The 23145-nt window shown below is 41.3% G+C and overlaps 1 protein-coding gene across 9 annotated transcripts in view; it reads left to right on the plus strand.

Moving 5' to 3' along the window:
* Window positions 1-23145, plus strand: part of MCF2L (MCF.2 cell line derived transforming sequence like) — a 155027-nt gene that overhangs the window by 63691 nt on the left and 68191 nt on the right. The window contains exon 1 of one of the 9 annotated variants that reach the window (XM_082763793.1): window positions 11724-11772. The exons of the other annotated variants lie outside the window; for them this stretch is intronic. Within the exon in view, the coding sequence (XP_082619919.1) occupies window positions 11751-11772 (22 nt within the window). The 5' untranslated portion in view covers window positions 11724-11750. Of the gene's footprint in view, window positions 1-11723; window positions 11773-23145 lie in introns of those variants that run through there. 9 annotated transcript variants of the gene reach the window in all.

Consider the following 23145-nt stretch of genomic DNA (forward strand, 5'->3'; position numbering starts at 1 on the left):
CATTGCATTGCTGCCCAAAGGTCTCCTCTCTAAACAATGGACTTGTTCGTTCTTGGATAGCTTCAGTTTCGTAAAAACAATTTCCTTCGCACGACTCCATTTTAGAAAGGAAAAAACAGAGACTGCAGCCAGTACCTGCAAACAGCATCAGTACTTCAAAGACAGCAGGCGTCTTTTAGAGCACAGTACCCATAGCTAAGCAAGCGAGACGAGACAAAATGGTCTAAAACAATAATACAAGAACAGAGGAAACGTGACAAAGTAGGCTTTGGGTTACAGTTTGCCAAATCAGGGAGCATGCCAGGAGTATCTCAACCAGCTCTTCATCTCTGCTGGTCCATGGGAGGCAATAAGTTCAGGGCAGATGCTCCATGTGGAAGCCAGCTCAGGTGAGACCTGAATCCATTTCTCACTGTTTCATGACACACGAGAAACCTCAGTTACTGGTTTATACCATCGTGCTTGAGCTGAAGAGCTCTTTCTAAAAAGAAAAAAAAAAAAAAAAAAAAAAAAGCAGTTGCACAAGCTCCTCACCAGCCAACTGCTCGTGGCTGCACCTGTGAACCTTTAAATGCCTCTGAACCTGTCCCAGCTGGGCTGGCTGAAGCTGAGTACTAGTCAGCTGCCAGGAGGTGCCAGACAGATCGACATACGCTGCTTTTTTGGGCAAGCTGATGATAGAGCTGCAAGTCTTTTCCTTCCACTCAGGTACAGTAAGAGCTCCTGCCTTCTTGCCTGAAGAAGAAAACATGAAACAAGCTCAACTAGGTCATGGCTTGTTGGTGGTTGAGACTCATATACTTACCTGTTTTTATTTATTTGTAGCTGAGCTGCTGTTTCCTTCGTTAGCTAGTGAACTACGGAGATTAAAAGGAAGATACCTTTCTTCTTTTTTTTTTTTTCTGCTCTAAGGAATTACATGCAAATAACACAGGGACTTGAGTACATCTTATATATAAGCTGTATCAAACTTCTTCATAGTATAGGAGAAGAAATTCCAGTGAAGAATAATCTCTGAGAGCTGCTGGAAAATATTTCCACAATCTCAGGAGGCAAAAAAATGGAATATTTGTGGCATCCTTGCACCTTACTTTAACCAAGTGCTACTTAAGAAGTCTGTATAACTTTTTTCTTAAACAGAAATCCCATTTATTGCCCTGAAATTTCCCTCAGAAATAAGGAGGGCAGCAAATAAACCCTAGCTGGGGTGTGAGGATACTGTTAATATTTTTAACGTTATTTTGATGTTCTCTTCATGTCTGAGCAATACTTTTGGCTCTTTGCTGATCCTTGGGGTTGCCTGGGTATCTGTATTTGTTATACTCAATATAGTGTGTGTGGTGACCTAAAAAAGTGTAAAAATGTGTTCAGCATTGGCTAAACCACTGTAACTTGGGGTACAAGGCAGTAGTGGTCGCAGGCTGTTCTGTGATTGAGTCAGAGAAAAGGAGGCTTTTGGCCATCCTTCAGCCAAGGATGTGAAATCTGTCCTGTTAAAAAGGATGCTGCTGAATACTTCAAAGACTGGCTGGAGGATGAGACCTTAATTGGAGGAGCCTTATTTGCTTCCACCATACTGCAGGGAACTACAAAGATGATAGAGCTGTGAGTCTTTTCCTTCCACTCAGGTACGGTAAGAGCTTCTGCCTTCTTGCCTGAAGAAGAAAGCATGACACCTTACCTTTGATCTGCTTGCCCTGCACTCTTCTCTTAGTGCAAATACAAGGGTAAAAGCCAAGTTAAAATTATGTCATACTGATTGAGTATGCACATGGTAAGTAGCAGGTGATCTGTCCGTGCTGTTGTCAGTTCGGTTGGATGGAGAGCACCTTGTGACACTGGAGAAATTGAACGTTGGCTTCTGTGCGTGAGGGGTGGGGTGGTGTTTCTTACAGGATATACAGAAACTTAAAGAAGATAAAAAGAGGGAGCAAGATATATGACCTACCAGCTGTACCCCTTTTTGAAGTTGTCACTTTGCACCTCAGCTATTTTGACCTCAAGAGGTAGTAAGTATTCTTCCCCACTATTTTACTGAGAGTCTTCAGCACCTGACTCTCCTCATCTCAGCAGTGAGATGGCACTGGAACAGGCTGCCCAGGGAAGTGGTGGAGTCACCATCCCTGGAAGTCTTCAAAAGACGTTTAGATGTAGAGCTTAGGGATATGGTTTAGTGGAGGGCTGTTAGCGTTAGGTTGGAGGTTGGACTCGATGACCTTGAGGTCTCTTCCAACCTAGAAAATTCTGTGATTCTGTGATTCTGTGATTCTATGGAAGAAAGACAGGAGCTGCTGGCAAACGCATGCAATTTTTGCAGAGGCAACAAGGGCAAAGAATGGCTGGGGGCAGTCTGTAGGTTGTTCCCTACTCATCTGAGTGTTGAGGATGTGAGATCAGGTGCTGTGTGTGTCATCACAAGTGGAATTTGCTCCTTAGTCTTCATTTCATCCTTCTTTCTGTGTCCATTCTCCATTAGGAAAAGGCCGTGAAGCACCAAACTGTTTCAAAAGGTTTTTTTGGAGTTGAGATTTTACCCGAGAACTGGGCAGGATTTGATTTCTGTTAATTGCAAAATCCTAATCAGTGGAGGTTAGGAGGTGATGTGGTAGGTTTTTATAGGTCTTTCCTCCTTGTTAGCTAAAGCTTTGCATAATTGCCTTTCTTTCATGGCTGGTGCATCTACTTTAGTTGCTGCTCATCTCAAAACAGCACGAAGGTTTTTGAGGCGAAGTTGGAGGCTAACACTAATAAAGCACCCGTGGCAGAGGAGTGGTTTTGTTGTTTGAATCCACAGCCTTGCCTGTGCCGTCACACCTAGGCCAAAAGTAAATACAGTGATAGTGCAGGTAGCAGTACTTAATGAGGAAAACGAAGGCAATGCTGCTGTTAAAAAGCTCGGACTCCATGCTGCTATTCTGAGCAGCCCAGGAAGCATCCTAGGAAGCTGCAGAAGAAGGAAAATGTCTGTTGCTTTGGGTTGATTAAAATCTCAGGGACTGGCTGCTTTTTCAATCAGGTAAGGGTATATGTTTCCTGTTTGCTTCCCAAAGAATAGAAACAGGACACAGTTACAGCTGCTGTGTGTCTTTGCAGTTGTTGGTGTATTTTATAACAGTTTTTTGGAGGTCTAGATTATTATTTTTTTTTGTAGTCGGTGGCTTTTTAAAGTGTTTTATTAAAGGGATCACTGTATTTTGTATGATACAATTATTTTTTTTTCTTACAAATACTGCATCTACAATGGGAGAAATTAAGATGTAATTTTGGGAACCCCTAAGTGGAGGGATTGGTGTATTTTGAAGATTGCTGCTTTTCAAACATTTTGTGTGACTGGGGACTTGTTGAGTTGCATGGCCACATGATCCTTGTTGTGCATGTCTTGACCACAAGAAGTCCAAATTGTGAGTCAAAATCAAAACTGGCTTGAAAAATAAACTGCTAGGAGGACAATTGTATATTTATCTGATCTGTTATGTGGGTTTTCACCATTCTGAAGCGTAACCTCAGAATAATGCGGGATAGACTACTCTTGAAGCATCAATAAGAGTTGAGGGCAATGGCCTAATCAGAAAGATTTTGTCTAAACTCACAATCTGAAACGACAGGTAACTGAGGTCACCTAGCAGCCATTTCTTTTTATTTTTTTGTATTTCATTGGGAGCTACAAGTGATCCTACAATACTAAAGTATGATAAGTAACTTGTTCAGAAGCACGCCAACTAATTGTTTCTAGAGACGTGATGGAACGAGTATTTTCTGTCTCGGATCTTGGACCAAAAGCAAGTTTCACTTCTGTCTGTCCTGTTTGCTCTTCCAGGATTTTGGGGAATGGTGATTTCTGCAAAAGTTGTTTTCCTTTCCTTCCTTTGTGATAAATAGTTTTGCAGCCTTTATCTGTGTTCATCAGTGTTGCGGAGCATTTTATATTTTTGTTGGAACGCGTTCTCCCGCAGTGTTTGACCTGAAGGTTTTTCTGCTTCCTGAGTGTCTTGTTAATCTGGAAAAAAAGTAATTGTGTACTTTAAGGGGTCACAAAAAGGGTTTCCTATCATTGATGAATTTTTATTTTATACTTTGGCTATAAATATAGGTATGACTGTGGTACAACGCTTCATTTGTTGTAATGGTGTCTGTTGGTTTGCCTTGCTTTCTGGAGCAATGTTGTTATTTGTGTGTGTGTACATAAACATTTACATTTCAGAATATAAAGTAGACCTGCTTTTCCTTTCCTGAGTTCTGTTCCTGGGGTGTTTTCATCACATGTTCCTGTTGCCATTCGTTACTATTGAGTTTTCCTTTCTGCTACCACGAAACCCTACATCCGTTTCCTCTTCTCTCTTCCACTTGCTCCTTTAATCCTACTGTTGCTATAATGGGTCCCATCCTCAGGATTTTTTCAGAATTTTGGTCCTAGCTTCTATGTAATATTAGTGGTGATCTGCATCCACTTCTAATTACAGTTTTCAATTTTTGTCAGACTGCAATCTCTGGTCTACTCAATTTTGAATCCTGTGTTTGACAGCATCAGCATGGAGCCAGTTGTCCTCTTTTCCTCATCTCCATGGCATTTGACTGATCATGTCAGATTGCAGACACTTTTGTATGGGTACTGCTGCTGTTTGTGAAGTTAAAGAGGTCAAATCCATTTATTTTGCAGCTGTGGACAGACAGAACTGTCACCAAAGACCACAGGATAACTCCTGCATGGTTCAGCTTTGACCTGAAGAAAAAGTCCATTTCTTGTCTCTTTGAAATGGAAACCACGGTAAATCCTGCCGCACAGTGAAGGGGAGACCTATGATTAGAGACTTGCAGGAGCTTGTTTGGAAAGGACACATAGGAAAGTATAAACTCATTAAAACTCAGTTCACAGAACACCAAAAATATTTCATTTTGAAATCAGGAATGAAAACGGATGATAAGAGCATCCAGTGGCCAGGCTTCTGGTGTGTTTTTGTTTGTTTGTTTTGGAAATTTTTAAGTGTAGTCATGGGGTTGGAGAACTGGAGGTGTGTTGTGCTTCCTTAGAAATTGCAGTAGTCTTTTTGTCTTACTTTCTGGATACCTGATGTAAGGTATGTGATCTTCAAAGCTTTGAAGTTTATTGTTGTCTTATAGTGCAAAGACTACTTTTGAAATGTAGTTTCTCAGTGGTTTTTCTCATTTCTTACTAGATGTGTCTTTCAAAATGATATTGCAGGATTCATCCTATTAATTGAACAGTATCCTTCACCTTTTAAGTGTTCCAGCAACTATTGGTATTGCCAGCATACTCATTTTCATAGGAAGAGTGTCTCTCTTCATGGATGGTGGTTTTTTATTGCTTTTCTCTCACCACAAATTTTGATTGCTCACACTTGCTAAAACTCAGATGTTCGTGTGATAAAGAGACCTTTCTGATGACTTAGCATCCAAATCAAAAACGGTTAAAGTTGTTTCAAAATTGGTTAGTTCTGTTGTTACATAGAAATTTAGCAAGCTGCTAGTATTGGGTCAGTAAAGAAATATTTCTATAATGGATTTTTAGCAGTATATGTGTGTATATAAACTCACTTTTAAGGAAAATTGAATCTTTTGATGCAAACGAGAGAGAATTGGCAATTTCGAATGCTTGATGACTTTAAAAAGAATGCAACCTTTTTTGCATTTGTTCTTTGAAAAACCCTCGTGAAGTATTAAAAGGAGAAAATGACTAGGGCTTTTAAATAGTCTAGTATGCTAACGTAGGTGCTCACTGGTGATGCATCAAAATGTTTAATGTCTTCACGGCTCCACCCAGTTACACAGTCTGTGGTTACAGGTGTGAGTTAGGTGTATTCTGCTAGCTTTTTTTTTTAGGGAGAGTGCACATTTACATTATGCTAAATATTATCCTATAAGGATGATTCGTCACGCTGAATCACACGAAGTGGCAAATCATCTTACTGATGTGCTTATTGCTAGGTGCTACACCCTGAAGGAAAAAATACATCAGTAGCTATACTTTTACTATCGACTTATCAAACTTAAATATTTAAGGTGCAGCCAAAGCTTCCCTCTCTGGGTTGCACAGAACTGAAATGACACAGCCTCTTACCCTTCATGATTTCGCATTCATCCTTTAAAAGCTTCTCCCGTGGTATTTTCCTCTTCTCTGTGGGCTGCAGTATTTCAGTCATAGACCAGGATGAGATTGACTTCAGCATGGTAGGACTTCTAATGTATTTTCTTGCATTTATAAATATACCCATGTCTTGACATAGATTTTTCTTATGAGGGCTGTTGTTCCTCTGTGTTTGAATAGAGCTGGAATTTTCCCCTAAGTCTTGTTGCTAATGTGCATGCCCACATGTTGCATGCCCTCTCCACTTGTGTTTCAATCTCAACAATAAAGTCTAGGAAGGGGTTTTGTGCTCAACACATTTGTTCTTTTTTGTTGTTGCTGTTCTCTTGAAGCACGCAGCAAGGAGACAAGGTATTATAAGCACAAAACAAATGCTTCCCCACGCACATGCTCCAAAATAGAGTGCTAAAATAAAAATGCATTCAGTTCCTGGCTGGACCCTTCTTTTCACAAGTGCATGGTTCATACTCTGTTTCATGGCAATGTGGAGCATTTCTGGCTAGTGAAATTTTGAGTTTTCTTTGCTAGGGAAAACCACTTTTATCTAAAATAGTTTTTAGCAAGGTGCCTGTGGCCACTTTCCTTAGAGATGCTATTCCTGGGTTCCTACCCACTCCAGCAAACTAGGAGCAGCCTCAGTCCCTTGTACACCGCCTGAGCTCTTCACCCCATTTCTTCATGTATGTCCTTCAACCTAAGGACACTCAAGAGTCCTGAAGGTGAGAGGTGAAGATATGTCTAGTTGGTTAATCATGAAGGATAGTAGGATTGAAACAACATTATATTTTGATTCTCTCAGACACGGTCATTACTAGGCCTTAAGTTGTCCACAAAGCTAAGTGGGAGCATGGAGGATGGATATTACATGCATCTGTTGCACTAGTCCCAGAAATTAGATTATTTTTAAACTAGTACTTGGTTTTCTCATGAATGATTCACTCTGCTGTTTCCTCTGCTCTGAAATTTTTAAGACAGCAGCCTGTTCAGAGGTTATTGTCCATGTTATTGTGCACATCATGAAGGGATTGTGGAATAGAGTACTTCTGGTTGGAAGGGACCTACGAAGATCCTCAAGTCCAACTGTCAGACTACTATGGGGCTGAACCAAAGTTAAAACATATCATCCAGAGCATTATCCTAATGCCTCTTAAAGGCAGACAGGCCCAGGGCATCAACCACCTCTCCAGGAAGCCTGTCCCAGTGTTTGACAATGCTCTCGATAAAGAATATTGTCCTAACGTCCAGCCTGAACCTCCCATGACGCAGCTCTGAGCCATTGACATGCATCCTGTCACTAAATACCAGGGAGAAGACCTCCCCACTTCCCCTTCTCAGGAAGGTGCAGAGAGCAACAAGGTCACCCCTCAAGCTCCTCATCTCCAGTCTTGACAAACCCGGTGTCCTCAGCCTCTCTCACAGATATCTCACAGAATTTCTAGGTTGGGAGAGACCTCAAGATCATAAAGTCCAACCTCTGACCTAACGCTAACAGTCCCCACTAAACCATACCCCTAAGCTCTACATCTAAACGTCTTTTGAAGACTTCCAGGGATGGTGACTCCACCACTTCCCTGGGCAGCCTGTTCCAGTGCCTCACAACCCTTTCAGTGAAGAAGTTCTTCCTAACATCTAACCTAAAACTCCCCTGGCTCAACTTAAGCCCATTCCCCCTCGTCCTGTCACCAGGCACGTGGGAGAACAGACCAACCCCCACCTCGCTACAGCCTCCCTTGAGGTACCTATAGAGAGCGATAAGGTCGCCCCTGAGCCTCCTCTTCTCCAGGCTGAACAAGCCCAGCTCCCTCAGCCGCTCCTCGTAGGACTTGTTCTCCAGGCCCCTCACCAGCTTCGTCGCCCTTCTCTGCACCCGCTCAAGCACCTCGATGTCCTTCTTGTAGCGAGGGGCCCAAAACTGAACACAGTACTCGAGGTGCGGCCTCACCAGAGCCGAATACAGGGGGACAATCACCTCCCTAGCCCTGCTGGTCACACTGTTTCTTATCCTGGCTTGCATAAGAAACAGTGTGACCAGCAGGGCTAGGGAGGTGATCGTCCCCCTGTACTCGGCTCTGGTGAGGCCGCACCTCGAGTACTCTCCTCACAGGACGTGCCTTCCAGCCCTTTTACCTACCTCGTTTTTCTCCTCTGGATGTGTTCAAAGACCTTAACATCCTTTTTATATTGCGGAGCCCAGAACTGCACACAATGTCCAAACCAGGGCCTCACCAATGCTACATACAGTGGGAAATTGCCCTCTCTTGACCGGCTGCCTGTGCCGTGTTTAGTACACCCCAAAATACATTTTGCCCTCTTGGTTGCCTGGGCATGCTGCTGGCTCGTACTGCCATGCTCAATAGGCAGTGCTGGTGAACACAAGGGTTTACACTTCCTTTCTGTCTCAGCAGTGAGAACAAACACAGAGTCAGTGCACTGTAGGTGATTCTTTCTCCTCTTCTCCATTCGTATTTGTTGGTTTTATTTATTTATTTATTTTTCCTTAAGGGAGTAGCCAGCTTGCCAAAATATCAGGTTCCTGTATCTTACTGGATGGGTGTGTGTGAGGGTGATACATTTCTAAAAAGGGTGTAGCTCCTCTTTCACTTGGTTTTAATCTTTGAATGGAGACCGTAAAGCTTCCTCTTCCTCTCTTTGCATGTTTGGAAAGCACACCTATGACTGTTTTATCATTGTGTAAGACTTCTGATAACAAGAGTTAGGTTTTCATCATGCTGCGTTGCAGGTGAGACCAAACCCCTGCTGCTATTAGCAGTAATATCTAGCCAGCCAAGCGTACTGCTCAGGACTCTCAGTAGCGAATGTCTGAGACTGGCTTTGTGCTGCTAAATAAGAAATGAGTATCAGTGTGTATGCTTGATATAGTATATAATACATAGTGGGAGTCTCTAGCTGCCTTAAGACCATTCTTCCTGGAGCCACGTTACTGTGCAAGAGCGAGAAATAAAGTTCTGTGAGCTGTGATCTCTGCCTGAGGACTAGAGCTCAAGATGCCGATCTAGAAGTACAAACCTCCGCTGACAATCCTGGAAAAGAGTGAGTATGGACTTGGAGACAAGAGGGAGATCCTGTTTCTGACGTTGCAACAAATGCTGCCATCTGATCCAAGACGGGTCACTTGCTCTGTCTCAACTTTCATGGATGTGATGGAACTGAAAGAGTATTTACATGACTCGTGGGAGTGGCGAGAGGACTCATTCACTAATTTTGATCTCTTTTCAAAATTAAATATTCTAGTAATGACCTCCTGAAGTACAGAACAGTTAAGTAAAAATATTTCTAAGGAGGGTTATTTCTTTTAAATCTACCTTTCATTAAAAACATATGATATCACTTATTAATCTCTTGTAGTTTGATATACTACAGATTGCAATGGGCCTGAAATTGAAATAGCAGAGTTTAAAATAATCTGCCTAAATTACTTTCTCAGGCCATGTTTTAATGCCAGGCAATGAATAGACCCACTTATTGGTAGATTTATTATAATTTAGCAAATTGGTTTGTGATTACCAACAGGATGAGTGGTGAGAACACAGATGTGGGGCACTCCAGCAAATAACCTTTGGTGTGGTCTGTGGGTGGCTTGCAATTTGTTTGGTTTTGTGTTTATAGCCGGGTGTGCTGAAGCTGAAACTAAGCTCTTCCCCATCTGTAAATGGGATTTTATGAACAGATGTAACCATCAATCCTAGCTTTTTATCCTTGCTGTCCTTTTTCCTTGACCCCCTCTTGTCAAGAAAGGGCTCTTACAACATCTCGAAGGGAGGAAAAACAATCTGTTTTCGCATGGTTGTTGCTGTCACTCTCATTTATTGGTTTGCTCTTCATGGTAGGGAGTCTGGATTGCTGGTAGCTAATCTCAAGTGCATTCATTGACAGGTAGTCCATCACTGGGCAATTGCTTTAAAGGATCAAGCACTACTGAGCATTGGTGTCTGAAAGATCATATGGAATAGTTTATTTTCATTAACTGTTGCTTTAATTTCCCATTTTCTTACAGATAAAATTTGTACACCTTCAAGTAACGTGACTTTATAAGTTGTAATACATTTCCTTTTGGCAGTTCCTGCTGCTTTGGCAGGTGTCTTCCTAAGGAACAGGTGCTTAATGGGTTTGCCACCAAGCAAAACACCCTCGTTCAGTTCTGTCAAAGATGCTTGGGTGAGAACTTCCTCAGAAATATGACATGCCTGGTGCGTTTCTAAGGAACTTTTAACCAAAGGCTCATTAGAAAATGACATCTGCCCCTGGGCAGTTCATTTCCTCATGTGCAGGACTTGGGGGATGGTTAGAAAAAGATGAAGATGGATTTACTGGGCAGCTTATCATTTGCTTAAAACTAGGGCTCTTAAACTGAGGGTCTTGATGCGCTGCACTTAGAATTATTTTTTTTCCTGACTGATAATATTAGGATATTTGTTCACATTTAGAGTCAAAGACTGAATTTAGCATATGCCAGCACTTGATGCAGGAAGACAAAACGTGGTAAGTAACCATGAACCAGCTAACCCCGTGGGGGACCTCTGGTCCCGCTGAAAGGCGCAGTTGCTCTGCGTGTAATTTGAAGAAAGGTATCGTGTCTCGGGTGGCTTGGCTTTGACTGAAAGATGGAGTTTTGTGCTCTCGCTGCATGCTGAAGACGGGCTCGCAGATAACTAGGTCACTGTCTGCCAAACTATTTTGCACAAAATCGATGAGGAGCAACATGACCTTAAGTCTGATCTCCTTGCTCTACGAAGATATTGCTGAATCGTGGCTTCTTCTGAAGAAATGCACAGGTGTGTCTATTTTTTTTTTCAGTTTTTCTTAATTACTTGATTGCAGGTCAGGGAGGAATTCAGTCAGACGACATCCTACTGAGGAAAACGTGACGTGTTTTTAGTACAAAGGCAGAAGTTGTACTCCTTTGTTCTCTGTGTACATGTGTATATAAGTATATTTTATTGTTATGGGTGGGCGTGTTCCGTGCTTGTGTAAATTTGCAGTGTGTATTTTTATTTCTGGATGTATTTCTCACTACCTCAGATGCATCCACCAAATCTATCCCAGTATTTCACATGGAAGGCACTTGACTTTGTTCAGGATTCGGTCGGGCAGTGATTATGGTGATCAGAAGCACTGTTAAGGCTTATGAGGAAGATCTGCTGTTGCAGCCATCCTGCTGTTCCTGAATGTGGGGTTTAATTTTCAGTTTGCTGCATTTCATGTGAATAACAGACATGTAATTTGCCCTGATCCCTATTTGAATGGGGAGGGGGGAGCACAGTCTCTTTCAGAGGATGTCATTTGGCATCCCCTTGTTCTTAGTATAGGAGAGTTAATCTCAAATGCATTATTTCTTAAATTCCTTCTGTCAGAGCTTTCTATAGGAATCTTGTTTCTGTTAAGATATAAATGAAACAGTGGAGATATTATTTGCTGTTAATAGTGCAGCTACAGTCCATGGCAAAACTGAAAGCGGGTTTTGTGAAATAGGGACAGGCAAAAATTGCTTCCTTATTCTGGTGCTTGAATTCACGTTTCCAGTTCTGTTTGCTGGTTTTGGTGTGCATGACTACTGCAGAGGAATAGCAGAGAGAGAGCACTGGATCGATGGACTGGTGTCTAAACTTCCACTATCGCTGCTTCTGAAATGTCAAATTTAAACAAAACAGGTAGGTGAAGGGTGGATCTTCTGCTAAGTATTGCTAATTTAATTATCAGCAAGTGAGTCTCAAAGTGCTCCGCTTCTCAGGAGCACTTCATGCTACTATGGGTAATACCAACAGGCATGCTGCTTCTGAGAAATGAACGAAAAACTGGGGAAAAGGCAAGCTAGCCAGATTGAAAATGTGGAGGGATTAATAATTCTGAGTAAATATGGGTCATTACGTGCATTCTTATATTTGCTGAGAGGGATGAGGTGGATTTAGAATACTGCTGGCTATTATATGAGAGGGGGGTTCTGTTCCAATTGCAGATCCAGGGGATGGTTTGTTTCAAATTGTGGTGCTTTGTGTCAAACTGGGGTGTTAGGCATGTAGCTGTGCCAGGACAACTTGTGTAAATTATCAGGAGTCGGACTCAATGATCCTTGTGAGTCACTTCCAACTCGGGATATTTTATGATTAAACACAGGGAGTTTTAATTTCTATTTAATTACTGAGAAATAAGCTTGCAGGGCTGTTTTTGTTAGCAACTGCCAAGGCTCAATTTTCTTCTCATCTGTCACCATTTCTTGAGCATGTTCATGGTGACACTATTGAAAACACTTTGTGCTCAGAGCTTCCAAAGGGACAGAGGTGATATCCCCTTCTGCAGTGCTGTTCTTTCCTCTTCCTCCTTGAGTGCTCTGCGGGATATCTTTATTTTCCTAGTCAGAAAAGGGGAGAGAATGAAAGCAGGAGAGAGATCTCGGATCCTTCTATTCTCAGTTCTTGGAAACTTTCTTAATTTCTGAGGAAAACAATGTCATCTTGGGGAATTCCTTGGTCAGTCCATCACAGGGAGAAAAGGTAGGGAGATAGGAAGAAGGATGGACGAACTGAAAAGAGGGGATGGATGTTGGATGTGGTTGCAGGACCCAATTCTCTATTTGGCTTAAAGACTGAAGATAGCTGTGAGCAATTCTGGTTTTCAGTACGCAAATGGGGATGAGAGCATCTCCTGTCCTGTAGACGTGTTACAAGTATAGGAAGTTGCTGACCTGGTCAGGATGTTACAGTAGGGGTCTGAAGCCAGCACTGCCTCTGTATTGCCCTGGGTCCACGTGTGCTAGAGGGCTCTCCCTGATGGACTGGATCCCCTGGAGGATCCCTCTGAGAGGTTCTCCTGGTTTGCTTTTATGTAGGGGAAATGTGGGAAGAAGATGACAGTCTTCTTAGTCCTCTTCCATGTGGTCCTATGTGAAAGCTTTATCTGAAAGGAGGAAAGCAAGGCCAGTCAGTGCTATGCTTGTTTGCCATGGTCGTGTCAGAGCCATAGTACTGCAATGGGAAGGGACCTACTGCTGGGTGAGAGCTTTGCATCCTGCAAAGTTGTTTGCTGTTGGTATGTGGCCCTTTATAACCCACAAAGGGTTGAGAACAGCTCTGAGGAAACAAATCGTTGGTTGGGTCTAGTCAGAAAGCAGTGTTATTTCATTATGACTCTGGGATGTTTCTTCTTTGCTTGTTCTTTGGAAATGCTATTTCTTAGTTTTGTTATTTTGTTCTTATTTTTGTTTTACAGAAAATTGATATACTATATGGCATATAGCAGTAGACAGATTTTATTAGCCTGTGCTACAGCAGAGGCACCCCAGGGGATGGGGTGCAAGGTGTGTCAACCTAACTAAATTTTACCCTATTCTGAATTCATTTTTAAAGTCAGTATACTGAGTTTAGTACACAGTTTAATTTGCATGAATTTTCTTGTTGTAAGGCCATGATAGCCCTTCTGGAAGTTTCTCTTTTCTTTTCAGGATTGTGGGGTGGACTTGGGGACTTTAGGCCAGGGAATTCCTTCAGAATGACAGAAAAATTGAGGTTGGACAGGATCCCTGGAGGCCACGTAGCTCAAAGCAAGGTCGTCTTTAGAGTTGAAATAGGTTTCTCAGAAACTTGTCCATCTGACTTTTGGACATTTCCAAGGGTGGAGAGTGCCCAGCCTCACTCTTGTGGTGATTTTATTTTTCCCTTGTGTTGATCTGGAAGTTCCCTTGCTGCAGCATGTGACTGTTCCCTCTCATCCCTTTGCTGTGCAAAGCTTCAGTAGACATTCAGTCCTCTATAACAAACATTAGTGGCCTTTAAAAACTGAAATAAATCATAGAATCATTTAGGTTGAAAAAGACCTCTAAGATCATTTAGTCCAATCTTCTACCTAGTGCTGCCAAGTCCATTAAACCATGTCACTAAGCTCTACATCTACACATCTTTTGAAGACCTCTGGGGATGGTGACCAAAGTACTTCCCCCATGCAGCCTGTTTCAATACTTCACAACCCTTTCAGTGGAGAAATTTTTCCTAATATCAAACCTAAACCTCCCCTGGTGCAACTTAAGACCATTTCATCTGTCTTATCACTTGGTGTCTAGGAGAAGAGACTGCTCCCCACCTCATTATAGCCTCCTTTAAGGTCACTGTAGACCACAATGAGGTCTCCCCTGAGCCTCCTTTTCTGCATGCTAAAGGTGGTCACTCTAATCACTTCCAACATGGTCAGTTTAATCAGTGCAGGTGGAAGTACTTTGGGAAGCACTTCCCCTTAAACTAGGGAAACTACTGTGAATTATGGGGGAAGACATCAGGGCACTCCACGGAGGAAGCAAAAGTGAAATGCGTTGTGCTGTAGAGTCAGGAGGTTGTGCCTCAGAATGATCGAGAAGATCTAATCCAGTTCATCTGTGAGATGAAGCCAACTCTCTAAGCAGAGTGAAGGACAATGACTTATGGTGTCCTCCACGTGAGGAAGTCAGTAGATCACTGGTGGAGGAACTGTCTTTCTCGTGCCATGACCCCATGCAGTTTACACCACACTAAAAGCCCCAGGCCAACGCCTATGTTCTGAAGGCCTGCAGGCCCAACTACAGGTTGACTTTGCAAGACCTCTGCCAGTGACAACTCAAGAAAACAAATGCATCTTAGCAGCAGTTGATCCTTTTAGCCACTGGGCAGCAGCAGGAGGCAAGGGGAGGCCAGGAAGCTCATCCCAGTACCACAGCTGCCAGCAGAGACAAGGCCGGGGCTGAGGGGAAGGGGAGAGGCAGGCCCAGGGGATGGGCCTGCCAGAGTGGATGGTCCAAGCTTCTGTAGAGCACCTCGACACTGTCACTAGAAGTATTGAGCTGGTGTTTTCTAGGACCTGTGGCCAGGTTTTTAAAAGGAAATGCTTGTCTTCACGCTGTCAGTATGACTTTGCTGTTCTTTTGGCTTTTTCTGAGTTTAACTTGTGGTCAGTCTCAAAGGATCCTGTGAGGTCAAATGATCTCTTAGAGGAAAATACCCACCAGCAGGGAAGTTCAAGCTCAAAGTTTGTTCTTTCCCCTCTTGGCTTCACGTGATGGATGGGAGATTTTGTCTCTCATCATTACCATGGGAGCCTAGTATGTTTATGTGGTTTGCGTGTGTTTGTTTTTCCTCAAATACTTCTGTAGCTGCTGTTTCTCGGGTACTTGCTGAAGCATCAAATACTCAGAACTTTTACTCAGTCTTCCATTGGCAGGGCTTTTCTCTTCCAAATGCAGCCCTGTTGCATTTCTGTTGTGTGCAGAAGACACAAAGCCTTCAAAAACAGAAGAGCAGTAGCTCATAGTGCTTTTTAAAGACGCTGCTTTTTATAAACCTTCATTTCATGGAGTCTGTGGAGTTGTAGTAACTGAAGATCAGCTCCACTGAGCTCCACTTAGTCATCTAACTCAGAGTAAGCATATCTATTTACTTCTCAGTTAATATGACAGGTATTTGTTGATTTTAAGCACTAAGCAAGGCTTTTGTTTTACTTGAGACAATGAACTATGATTTCTCTTAATGAACGAACAGCAATTTGTTACTCTTTTAACATGCATCTTCTTTGTACTTGGCACAAAGAAAATATGGAAACTTTGTGTTCCAAGAATCTTAAGCAATTTTCCTTTTTCCCTTAAAGCACAAGCTTCAGAGAAAGAGCTGTCAGTCTTTGGATTTAAAAGCTAGCAAACCAACGCCTCAAAACAGAGTTAACATTCAGGTTAGGCAGTTTCAGAATCTAGTGTTTGTTGTTTTTTGGGGGAGGGGTTGTTGTGTCCCCCCCCTGTTTTTTGTTTTCCCCAGATGAGACACTGGAAAAAAAAAATCCAAGAAACAATACCTTCATTGATTTCGTTTTGCATAGTCAGTTTACATCAAAAATAACTTACAGGGCCAGAAGTTTATTTAGGAGAACTTGATTAGTCATTACAGCATTGTACCAAATTCTGAGATTAGATAATGAATGGATGCTTAATTTGAGACCTAAAATAGGTGAAAATGCATCTCTGAAGCAGAGGAGGGGCAGAAGAATACTTCCTGCCAAAACCTGAGCGTGCTGCCTCCAAAATGCTGGATGTGAGCAGCAGAGCTGCCTGTGTGGCATTAAAGGATTCTTTAGCTGCCTGTGAGAGATACTGAACCATGTCCTGCCTCTCCATTGCCAGAAGCAGTAAGTATTAGCACTGCTTGAGAGGGACGTGATGGCTTTCATCTTTTTAAGGACGCCAGGCAGTAAGGCAGAGCAGTTCCAGAGCTGCTCTATCACCACTTCAGGGATGTCTGGGGAGATGGGACAGCCGCTTTGGTTACCAAATGGTCAGCCCCTTCTTTGTAAGTCATCTGTAGTCCTGAGTACTGGGAGCCTGACAAACCCCTGCAGTTAAACACACATTAGCTGGAAAGTGTACTCAGCACCACGTAAGCTGCTTGGTGAATGCTTGGTTCCTCTTTCAGGCTGTCAGATCCATGAAGTTCTTTACATCCGCTTTCAAACCATTAGTTTGTAACTGTACAGCTTCATGGCGGAGTGTGCTCATGTCTGAGTACTATCAAATTCATTATTTGTTAGAAGTGGTTCAATCTGTCCTCAGTTTTGCTGAAACCCCTGTGGTTGTTATCACAGTGTTAAGGTGCAGCACTGAACTTTGAATCCCGTTTCCAGTTTTCAAGGAAAACACTGTCTGGGATCATACTGCGTCAGTGCAGGTTGGTAATTCTCTTTGAGCAGGTGAACTTCTCTTCAAAATAGGTGTGTACAACTAGCTTCTACCACTTTGCTGTTTTATAACTGTGATTTCCATTTTCAATCAAGAGCAAAAGTACACCTTGTTTAATATCCTGTTTCCAAAATACCATGCAAAAACAGTGTCCTGTTTAGTAGAGTTTGGAGATACTCGTGCAGCTGATTCTGCAAGTGTTCACTTTTCATGTAAAGCTTTTGGATATGCTTTGAGATGTGTGCTTTTCTGCAGGGAGAATCTTGAAAGTGGAGGATTTCAGCAGTGAAGAGTCCTCAGTTTGGTTGCTTGGAAAGATCTGTGCTTTAGGGTATGTGCTTAAGCTGATTGCACCACCAGTTTTTAAGCTATGCTAAAGATGCCTTGTAATTTGCATGCAGTTCTTCTATTTAGAGTTGTTCTTTCTAGTTTCTCTATTGGTAAGACTTTTTTTTTTTTCCCTCTCTTTACAAGGCTTTAGTACTTAAAAACCAAAATTCCCATAATAATTTTCTCAGCCAACTGCGTGTAATAAGATCTAATGCCCTAAGTCTAACATTTATATGTTTTTAATTCCATGGAGGCTTGCTTGATAAAGCACTGAGTGAGACACATCTGGGTCAATCACCTTCTTAGTGCTTGAGTACTTGGTAGGGGAACGTTCTTCTCTGATGCTCAGTCTGTATCTAGTAGTTCTGTTTAAAAAAATCCTTTTCTTTTTTTGCGGAAATTGCTCCTTGGAGATAAGTTTAAGTACATCTAATACTTCAGAAATATTTTTATACTATGCCTCCTTCAGTACAGTTTGCAATATTAAGGACTTTATGCTGCAGGTTTGGCAATATCTGTTAACCCTATTTTGGGGGCATGGTTCCTAGCAGTCGGAAACTATCCTGCAAGAAGAGAAGAAAGTTTATCAGCAGGCAGAAGATCAGTTCTTTGGCTTTCTTCAGGACAACATGGAAAGGGGATAAGAGGAACGTGACTGTTGCATTAGCAATGACATGTCATATACACCATGTGAAGTTTTGCTTTTAGGTAGTGGGTTCATGTGACAGTCGTGCTGTCCTTTGTCTCTGTAAGTCCTCTGCTGCTGGCAAAAAGTTATGCTATATGGCGGCTGTGTGGAATGATTCAAAGTTCCTTGTCTCAGTTTAGTAAGGGAATAATTATCATAACCTGAAATAGCACAAAGAATGTCTCTTTGTCACCAAAAGAGACTAGGTGTGTGTAAGTATTGTATAGAACAAAAGCACGTGAAAACAAATCAGATTGTAACTGGTAATTCTTTCTTGCAACACTTGCAACATCTTTTTTTTTTTTTTTTTTTTTTCTCTTTTTGCCCAGCTTCATATTTGATTTATCTTGGTTTGATTTTCCTCAAATACAAAGAAATATTAGATCTTGCCGATCCCTAGGTTGACTTCCTAATTATTACATAGTCTTCCTCTTGTTACAGATTAGCTAGTGTTTGATCAGGCTTGTAAGCTGACCTTAAAGCTGATTTTCTGAGAAGCTCCAGGACAATGGAGTACGTGCGTCAAGTAGGTGTGACTGAAGACAAGGGAGGAAGAAGCAGGACTTTTTAACATTCCCAGTACCTTGTGAGTACTTCTGTTATACACGGAAGAGAGGAGAGATTTCCTCTGATGTTTGTACTTTGAGGTGATACTATTTAGGCAAACTAAGACTAGGAATTCTGCTGCCTTCTGGAAAAGGGTGGTAGAAGAAAAAAGAAAAGAACAAAGGCAATAACATCCTTTGACATGTGTAATAAGGTCTCAAGTCCAAATGTTTTAGAGAAGCATTTGAAGCAAATCAAAATCTTGGTTGGTTGTCAAAATATGCTTTTGACTAGCTATTTCACAGTCAGAACAAAGAAAATGGGGACTGCTATACCTCTTGTCCTCTCATGCCAGCACTGCATTTGCAGTACCCCTCAGCCATTTTGTTCCAAAGAAAGATCAGTGGTTAATCTCCATACATGGAAACCAGACCATCAACCTCAGAATTTTGTCGGTAGTTGGGTGCCAAAGCTTCGTCTCTGTGATCTCAAAGAAGCACCAGATGGACAGTTTTTTCTTGTTTTTTTGTTTTTGTTTTTTCTCCTGTAACTGTGATGACAGGAAGCAGGAATTGCTTGAATAAAGCAGGTTCGGTAGGCATCTACATAATACAAAGATGTCTTAGTTCTCTGTTGTTTCACATGTAGTAAATTCATGTCCTCTGATTTTAAATAGACAAATTGCATCCTTTCAGGATTAAGATATGTTTTTTCTAAGTAGTAGTGTTCTTCAAATATGATTAAAAAAGAATTCTCTAGTTTCATTTCAATGGAATCATTTAAATATTACTAAAACTAGGGATTATGGAAGTTCTGCAGAAATATTACAGGCTCTGTTAAAGTTCCCAATGGTCAGAAATACGTGAGCTTATAATAGAGAGAACATCATCCCTAAGACTTCAGATTTGCTTTGACAGTTCCACTTCCAAGTCTTGACTCAACTAGATCCTTACTTAAGATTGAAAGTATATGGAATTACAGACTAGCCTATTGCACCAGCGGGCTCTATATATAGCCGTGCTATTGCATGCATACTGTAGCAATAGTGGATGCTGTCCTACTGCGTCCTCTCATGGTAAGGCACTTTAAATTGTGCTCCTTTAAAGTACAGGGACAAAATAAGCTAGTGTTAACCATGCCATGGAGGTGGAAAGCATGATTCAATTAAAAGAAAAAATATCTCAACTTGAAGATTGGTTTTGTGTATTAGGGCTGTTGAAAGGGAATTCTCCTTTCTGACTGGGAAAGGAAATAGGAGCTGTAGTTTTTCTGTAGGCTGTTAAGCTTTTACATTAAAATTCTAAAATACCAGTGTCATTTGAAATATTTATTGGAAATCCAATGCCATATGAAGCTACTCAGAGCATTTTATTTCTATTTGGGCTAGCAATTGGGATGCTGGTGCAGGTGAAGAATTTGTATTTCCTGCTTCCTTGGGATATTTTAGTTCACCAGAAGAACAATCTGGCAGAGTGCAGTGTGTTATTCAGGTGGTAATTTCCTTCCCAACTGCACTTAGAGTTGTGATTTGCATGGAAATTTTGGGGAATTAATCACTTGCATTTTCTGTTTTTTCTTGTTTTGATGATAGTGTAGTCAAATAAAACAGGTAGTTTGGACTGGTGAGATGTTGATACTTTTTTATGGACACTGGTGTGAAGTACCTGTAATTAGCCCAACGTGGCTACAAATAGTGCATAGATCAGATTAACTTGGTCAGCAGCTTTTCAGGTTGGGCATACCTAGTGGTAGAGCTTGCAGGCATCATGACTATTCAACAGCACCTTGTCAAATTCCATTTTAGATCTGGAGAGCTCTCCTTGCATGATGATAGTTTTTTTAGACCTCTTCCACATGGCACGACATGAAACTATCTTCACCAGCCCTGCTGCTCTGGCCCTTCCTGCTTTGGGGGCCACACAAAGGAGCTGACTGTTAGGGTTGGTGGTTGGAGGGGGGGAAGAAGAAGAGAAAAGGATGAGGCAATGAAGGATTTGCCTTGAGGCTGCAGGAGATGAAGGCCTTCTGAAAGCCATTATCTTGTACTTATAATTTCCAGATGGAAGGGTGCTTTACTAAAGAGATTTGTCAAATGAAGTCCCCCTTCACAAAACACATGCAACCATTTGGGTGGGTGGGCCATTCCAGAAGAGATGTGAAACAAAACTGGTTGGGAACAAGACGTATTTCTTCAATTTAAGGCACGCATTTAGTAGCGAAGACATCATCGCATTTTCAGGAAAATGTTGTTGACTCAGCAAGAAAGAAGAGGCAGGAAAATGATTTGTAGTTTGCTTTATGATGTTACTGGGGTTTGTGTTGAAAGGCATAATTGTGTCCACATGTGTATAAAAGTACAAACAGGTTGGCTGTCGAGCTACTACAAAGTAATGGACATAGGATTTTACTCAAAGCTACTCAAAGGGTGTTGTAATTCCAGCTGGCTCAGTGGGAATTGGATTAAACCCATTACAAGAGGCTAATGAGTCCTGCTAGGAGACCCTCTTCAGCGTAATGTCGATGCGGTTTTCTCAAATGCAACTCCAGTGTTGTGTTCTGTGAAAATGGTTTTGCTCCATCTTCTCTGACCGAGTCTGAATGAGATAAGCTTCAGTTTGTTCAGAAAAGAAAGGAGGCTTTTAACCAATAAGTGAAAATCTTGACCTGAGTGACATTGATTGTTTTCTTAGGTCTGTATTTCTTCAGGGCTTTCTGGCACCAGCTCAAGCACGAGTTATCTTTTTGCCCTCATGCTCAAACTATTAAATAGTAATCCTATAGTTGCCTGTGATAACGTGGGGTCAGGCCTCTCTAAGCCATCTTCCTCCATCATAGAGAGAAGACTAGGAAAGCAAGATTTCAAAACGAGTTGCAAGGTGATTTTTTAAACACATCTTATGAAGAGAAACATCCTTTTCTGTATGTGTGTGTGTGTATATATGTATAAAGAACCTCATATGTAACTTATCCCTCTACATTAGTAAGATGACATCTGTCTTCTAGACACAATTTCAATGCTAGAACTTGTGTTGTTTTTTTTTATTTATTTATTTATTTTTAAAGAACCTCCAGGTGCTGGCTTAGGAAAAAAATCTTTGCACATTCTAGCTATTGTGTGTGTTCGGTTTAAAAATAAATAATTAAAAAAAAAAAAAAAAAAAAAACTAATTTAAAAAAAAAATAGCAGCAATGACTTTGCAGAGTCTTATTTTACTGTTCATTAGTAGCCACAATACCAGATGCATTATAAATCTTGTGGCCTTCGTTTTAAGCAGACTGTTGAGAAAAACTCTAAATGAGCTCTTCAAGAAAGACTGGATATTCTAGCATGTTTTGGTACGAGTATCTCTTTTCAGATATGAATTTTACATATAGAAAAACAGACACTCTCTTGGGTCTCTGTTTTGAAAATACTGTGTGAGACAGTCAAGGTAAAACAGGGTAAATGTTGGGCTGTGAGGATGCTGTTTCATGTAAGTATACATAGAGTCTGAGCCCATAAGAATTCCTTAAAAAACAGATTTTCAGTAAATCTATATTTTTATATGCACTTTATTAGCTTCTCTAAAATGGGGATTGCCCCTAAAGAATGTAGCAAGTGGCAAGTTCTCTATTTAAAGGGTATTTCCAAGAAGTATCTGTGTTAAGTTTGGAGGGGAGAGTTGGAGAGTGAAAAGCTGTTAAAAGTTTGGGTTTGGTCCCTCCCAAACTGAGATTTGGTACCTGTGCACTGAAGACTCTTCCTACAGCCATCGTGCAGGAAGGATTAGGAAACATTGCTCAGGAACAGTTTTAGATATCTTACAGATTGCTTTTAAGAATATTCTGTGTTTGGAAGCAGCTTGTGTTTGTATGCTATTTCCATCTTCTAAATTGACATCAATTTGCTTACCTACTCTGTTGCCAGTGTGCTAGACCAGTTTCTGAGAGATGCACTTGAAAAATGTGTTTCTTTTTGTGAATGCTTTTCAAGAAAAAAATGAATCCTGGCATCTTAAAGAAAGCTTTATGCCAGTATTTCAACTCTTCAGGCCTGGGAAAGAGTAATGGATATGGGTGCAATGAAGGAATTACATTAAAGAAAGAAGGGCTTTTCTTTGTTTCAGTATGTAAATACCAGGAAGTCTGCAAACTGTTCTTACAATTATGATCAGTGACTTACAACAGCCTTCTACACTTGTGTGTCAAGGTGGTGGTGGTTGCAGTGATGGTGTTTGTTTTATCCTTTTGTTTTAAATAATCCAATCTAGCTCAAGGAAACGTCAGAAATGATTATTGTTTACTTTCAAGTCCTTATTGGCTGTTGATTTACTCTACCATCTTGATAGGATTGCACAAAGCAGTGCAAACAAGAATGAATGACAGATTCTGTATTTAATATTAAATCCAAAGGGCAACATTTCAGCATCAGCTTCCAGTGTGGCTTTTAAAGGCTGAGGAACCTTTTGTTAGTTATCATTCATGGAGATTCATGTTAGTGATGATCTGTTTAAACTAGGTACATAGTGTAGGAAGTCCAAAAATGAATCCTTCTTATATCCTATAAGAAAAAGAAACAAAACTTGCCCCAAGCAACTTTAAATCGAACTTCTGACTAACCAAAATGCTGAATTACAGCACTGAAACTATTCATTTTTCCTAGCTTGCAGTGCATAAAGATTACGAAGTGGTTGGGTGCAGAACTTAATGTCCTGGGCAGGCTTTGCAGCCCATACTGACCTCTGTAGCATGTCCATGTTTTTTATATTGTAGCTTGTCACACCAACTGTTTTAGTGGTG

This window comes from Aythya marila (genome assembly GCF_965140915.1).
Source record: "Aythya marila genome assembly, chromosome: 1".
Classification (NCBI taxonomy): domain Eukaryota; kingdom Metazoa; phylum Chordata; class Aves; order Anseriformes; family Anatidae; genus Aythya; species Aythya marila.